At 40.2% G+C, this 4,823-nt stretch overlaps 1 protein-coding gene across 2 annotated transcripts; it reads left to right on the top strand.

Annotated features, from left to right (window-relative positions):
- Positions 1-873: 873 nt before the first annotated feature.
- Positions 874-4,581, top strand: LOC137996217 (uncharacterized). Of its 2 annotated transcripts, none has more exons than XM_068841642.1 (3): positions 874-897; positions 1,478-1,799; positions 3,832-4,581. In XM_068841642.1, exons 2-3 carry the CDS (start codon positions 1,608-1,610, stop codon positions 4,123-4,125), a joined length of 486 nt encoding a protein of 161 aa, XP_068697743.1. In that variant the 5' UTR covers positions 874-897; positions 1,478-1,607; the 3' UTR covers positions 4,126-4,581. The 2 variants fall into 2 exon arrangements, with proteins under 2 accessions (XP_068697743.1, XP_068697737.1); XM_068841636.1 differs by lacking the exon at positions 874-897 and adding an exon at positions 1,231-1,390.
- The last annotated feature ends 242 nt before the right edge of the window (positions 4,582-4,823 follow it).

The following is a 4,823-nucleotide window of genomic DNA, read 5'->3' as shown; positions in this document are numbered from 1 at the left end:
AAAAACATTTCAACGTGAAATCATCTTCATTTACAGCGGCAAAACGACTACTGGCAGCCATTTTGTCCGTCGAGGTGATTATCGGCTGATAATCCGAGATAGCGAGCCAATGAGAGCGCGCAATTTTGTATAATCCCCTGTGTGTTTATGCTAAAGAATAGTAGGAACAATTTTGAAGCAACTATTGATCATAAACAATTCACTCTTTATGCTCTCGTCAAAAGCTCAAAATTGGTCATTCGCCGTTTTTGTTTATTTAAAGGAGAGAGCGAAGCGTAAGAAGAAAGAGAGCCTTTCTTGCAAATGCTGTTCCTTGCCTCCATACTGCGCGCGCGAATGTGCTACAATCCCTGTAACGTCAGACATGCAGCTCGCGCATTGAACAAAAAAAGTGAGATTAAATATTGTTTAAGAGAGGGAAGCGATGATTTTACAAGGTTTGTACAACTTACTCTACCAAACACCTGTTTACCCCGATCTGTTAAATCAATTTTACTTCAATCCATTTTTTCGAGGTAAATGAACAATTTAATGTGGAACAGTTGTAATTAATTCGCATTTTTTAAACAGCATTGTATTTTTCTTGTAGTTTAGATCAAGCCGACCTAGTTTACATGTAAGCAATCTTTCTATAAGTAAGTTTGCTACTTTGCAGTTTGTAGTTTTCCTTTGCAATCTTCTTGGGCAACACGATGTAAATGGACTAATTTAAAAAGTTTCCTCGCTTAGGAGGTTTTATCTTGTTGAAAAACGAATGTATAGCACCCAAATCGGCTCACAATGTTTAGCGTCTCTAACGGTGAAGGTTAGAAAAAACTTTTTTTCAGGAACAGTTCAATGAGATCTCGTTAACGAAACAAGTGACAGAGTCAGTGGACCTTATCGTAACTCCAATATGTAAGTTAAATGGTAGTCTGCTTTACGTTAATTCCCTTGAGTTTTTCACATGTTACCGATGCTAGAACCAAAGGCTGGTCATTGGCTCTTGAAGGGACAAATTGGTTTTTTGGCCTTTCTTTATAAATATTCTCTGGAGACCATTTGTTTGATGGTGTTGCATGCATTCGTATTGACTGAAGGTTGAAAAGAGCAAGTAGTAATCCCTTGACGGCCCTTGATGTCTTCAGTTTTTGTGCTAATGACGTCAACTTAATCTTTTGGATATACACAAAGGACGAAAACAATAAACGAGAATAAAAGGAATTCAAAGGCTGAGTTTAAGTGATGGAATTAAGGAGTAGTTAGCATAAGAAACTTCAAGGGTTCCAAAGTTTCCTTACGAGACTCGGCTTTTCAGCTGGTCATAACCACAAAAAAAAAAAAAGAAAACACCAGAAATCGTCGTTATAGCAACTTAACGACTTCAGAAAATTCTTCCAAAAACGTGCAGGTGAGACCATAAACTATTTATAAACGCTTCGACTACTGAACAGCCGTGTTCTTTAATTTAATCTTCGATTGTATTTTCGTTTCTTAGATTATATTGAGACGGTTGATAGGGACAATGGCGGAGTCTTGAAGGCTCCTCAAAGGAAGAACGGACAACCAAGAAATGGTGGTCTTACACAAGTCTGGAAAGGTGAAAGAACGTCAGATAGTCGATAATAATGGTGGTCAATCCTCATTCACTGATTCTTGGTCTGGCTATTCTCGGCGGATTCGTCGTAAGTTGTTGCACAGCTCGAGTGTGTGACGCGGATCGAACCACAAATGGATGCAGTACGCCGATGGGAATGAATGCCCCTTTTAAGCACGAGTTTACTCCAGCTTGCGATAAACACGACATCTGCTATGGCTGTGTAAGTGCTTTTGTTTACATATTGCGTTCTATGTGTAAACTTGTTGAGTGTTTAGTTAATTTGATGAATCTTTGCCATTCGTTTTCTTTCGCGGTCTATACATTATTATAAAGCACTCACTGATCCAAGCAAAAATTTTCTTGCTAAGTTTCTTGCTCTAAGACTATTTCACTCCGCAAATAAGAGGTCATGTTTGTTTCTGAGACAATTTGTTCTGATATTCTTGCCTTTTTGGCTAAACCTTGGGCGCTGTTTCATCTCACTGAATGGCCACTTGAAAAGGAGAAAATGACGGGAAAAAGCTCACGAAGGTCGACATGGAGGATATTAGTATTTTATCATTGATTATGGCTGAACACTTGTTGTGGGGTTTGCGTTCAGATTAAAATATCAAAAGACTGGTCGAATATCCGTCAGTGACTCGATGCTGACAAAGTAACTGTAAATTCCAGTGAAGTTCGTATCGGCTTCTTCTTAAGAACAAACCATGTAATATAAACGCCATTCACATGCAAATGATATGCTTGATGGTTTTTTTAGAGTTTCCCTATTGGGGCTTGTTTCTTTGAGGAATAAAATGTGTTGAAAATTATTTTTGCGTATCTATATTATTTTTTGGATAAAAGGAAATCATTCATACTTTTTCGCAACTCTGTCCTGTTCTTTTTTTTTTTGCTCGGAGGAAAATGGTTCACTAAAGTCTCTTGCAAACGTCGTTTAAAGATGTTTGCTGAGTCAAGTTATTGAGGGTTGTCCCTAGGGTCATGGACCACTGGACCAATGGATATCTCGATTACTTTAGTTTGCGCTTATTCTCTCGATACCGGTTTTTACGTCGGATAGCGGCATTATGCAATAATAATATACAGAATGAGCTCTTTTTTCTCTTGCAAAAGACAATCATTCTGGAGATAATGTCTCTGAAAAGAACACTCTAAGGAGAACAATCTGCCTATGTCCAGAAATGCATAGCCGACACACAGGCTCTCCGTGGGGTTAATCGGTCAACAGCTGGGGAATTGGAGCTACCCCAGCTGTTGACCGCGTTCCATTTGAGAACCTGTGTGCAGGCTAAGAAATGCACGTAATTGGATGCGTGGCCAATTTTGAAATCTAATACAAATTGTCCCTTTTAAAGTCCCTAGGACGCTTATTTTTCCCAAAATCAAAGGCCCGCTAAAATATAAGCGGAAATTTTGTGAAGTACTACACATCAGATACTATAAACATTTAAACGAAAAGTTAAAAAAGGGAGAAAAAAATAAGCGTCACAGGGACTAAAAAGTCTGAGCATTTGCTACCTTTTCCCAGCAAGTGGAAGGATTAGCTTTGTTTTTAGTGAAAGAAAATGTAACTGTTTATCTTTACTCGAGGACCGGAGTTGAGGGGACACTTCGTAAAGCTAATTAACAAGCTAAGCCCGAAGCCCGCCGCCCGCAAGGGCTACGGGTCAATAGCCCAATGATGAGGCGAAGCCGAATGGGCTATTTACCCGTGGCTCTTGAGGGCGAAGGGTCTAATTGTTTTAGTATCACCCAACTAGTCGGACAGAAAAGACAATAATAAAGTTAGCAAATTCAAGTTGAAGAAATATTTGTTTGGGAATAAAACGAAAGAAAGCGTCACGCTTTTCGCTAGTCGAGGACTATTACTAATAGTCCTCTAGTAGCGTCGCCAATCAAAATGCAGGATTTGCATTAGTCCACTAGTTGGGTGACACTAATTGTCTGTTTCCCCAGAAGCAAGTGATGTTGAAATTGCAAGCAGAGTAAGGGGACACTCATCAAAATCGTTTCACATCAAAATTCCCGCATTTCTGGAGAAAAACCATGTGGTGAAATCTTATTTAGTCGGGCGAAAGTGCTCTGCTCATTGGGAAACTGTAAATCAATCCAAATCACAGGAAACTACGGCAGATCAAATCAAATGCTGCCTTTTTTTCCTGTCGAGTAACGGAGACCACATCCACACGAGATTCTCAGGTTTTGAAGTCGAATCTCTCTGACTTGTTCGATTTCTGGACTTTTCACAGGGTCATCACTACAACTGGAGTCGCGCGAATTGCGACAAGTCGCTGCTGAACGACATGATTGGTGCCTGCCATTCTCTACGTAGAAGAAAACGTAGCGTCGCTGACAGTTTACTTGACATTTGGTATTTTTTCCAAGGCCTGAACAAGGCAGAGAGAAGATGCGAACTGGCTGCTGAAATGTACTACAAGATTGTACGGACGTTTGGTGGCTCACATTTTGAAAAAAGGGACCACGCTTATTGCACTAGCACATGCGCGGATAAACACGGAAGTCCCATCAAAAGTCTCTATTGAGCAACCCTAATTCAGATGCTGGTCCATGCCGGGCTGGGCATCACCTTGTAATTTTTTGTCTTTTTTTTTACCAACAGTTATAATAAAAGTGAGGGATTTTTTTGGTTGTAAACCATTGAGGTTGTGCGGACTGTGCACGGCTCTTTGTATTTTGGACAACAGGGTAGTTTTTGAGCAATTGCAGGAAATAAGCCTCTGGGTATGGTAAAATATGAAGTTTTGCGGGAGTCTATCGCTAATTTGTGACACTAGGCCCGAAGTTGTTGACAAGATCTCACAAAGGGTCTCAGGTTAGCTCACCGCAGATCTTTCAAGGAAACTTAGGGGATCTTCTACTCCAGCAAGTTGCCTTTGTCGTCCGTAGTTTCTGTGTTGATTAAGTTGTAAGTTGTACCGGTGAGAAAGGAACATAACATGAGTCAAGAGAAAACAATTTTAGGGCATTAGTTTGTTTGGTTTTTTTTTTTTTTGGGGGGGGGGGGGGGGGGGGTGGGGGCGGAAGGGGAGGTTTGATTGAATGTAATCTCTTTAGAGCCTTTAGACCGAGAAGATGGAACATTTTTCAATGTCTGCTATGAAATATTTCGATGGAAAATGGGGCTTGAATATTCTTTGCCAAAACTAGTTGCAAAAATACTTAATTCGAGGTGCAATGAGGTCTGCATGATCTTCCCAATTCCATTTCCTCCGACCTTGAT

Source organism: Montipora foliosa, chromosome 1, assembly GCF_036669935.1.
Source record: "Montipora foliosa isolate CH-2021 chromosome 1, ASM3666993v2, whole genome shotgun sequence".
Lineage (NCBI taxonomy): Eukaryota > Metazoa > Cnidaria > Anthozoa > Scleractinia > Acroporidae > Montipora > Montipora foliosa.
The sequence above is the reverse complement of the archived record's forward strand: the minus strand, read 5'-3'. Positions and strand labels throughout refer to the sequence as shown.

Excerpts from the sequence above, each read along its gene's own strand:
- LOC137996217 (XM_068841642.1), top strand. The coding sequence starts at position 1,608 with ATGGTGGTCAATCCTCATTCACTGATTCTTGGTCTGGCTATTCTCGGC. Across the intron at positions 1,800-3,831 it reads ACGACATCTGCTATGGCTGT|GGTCATCACTACAACTGGAG; the intron begins GTAAGTGCTTTT and ends GACTTTTCACAG.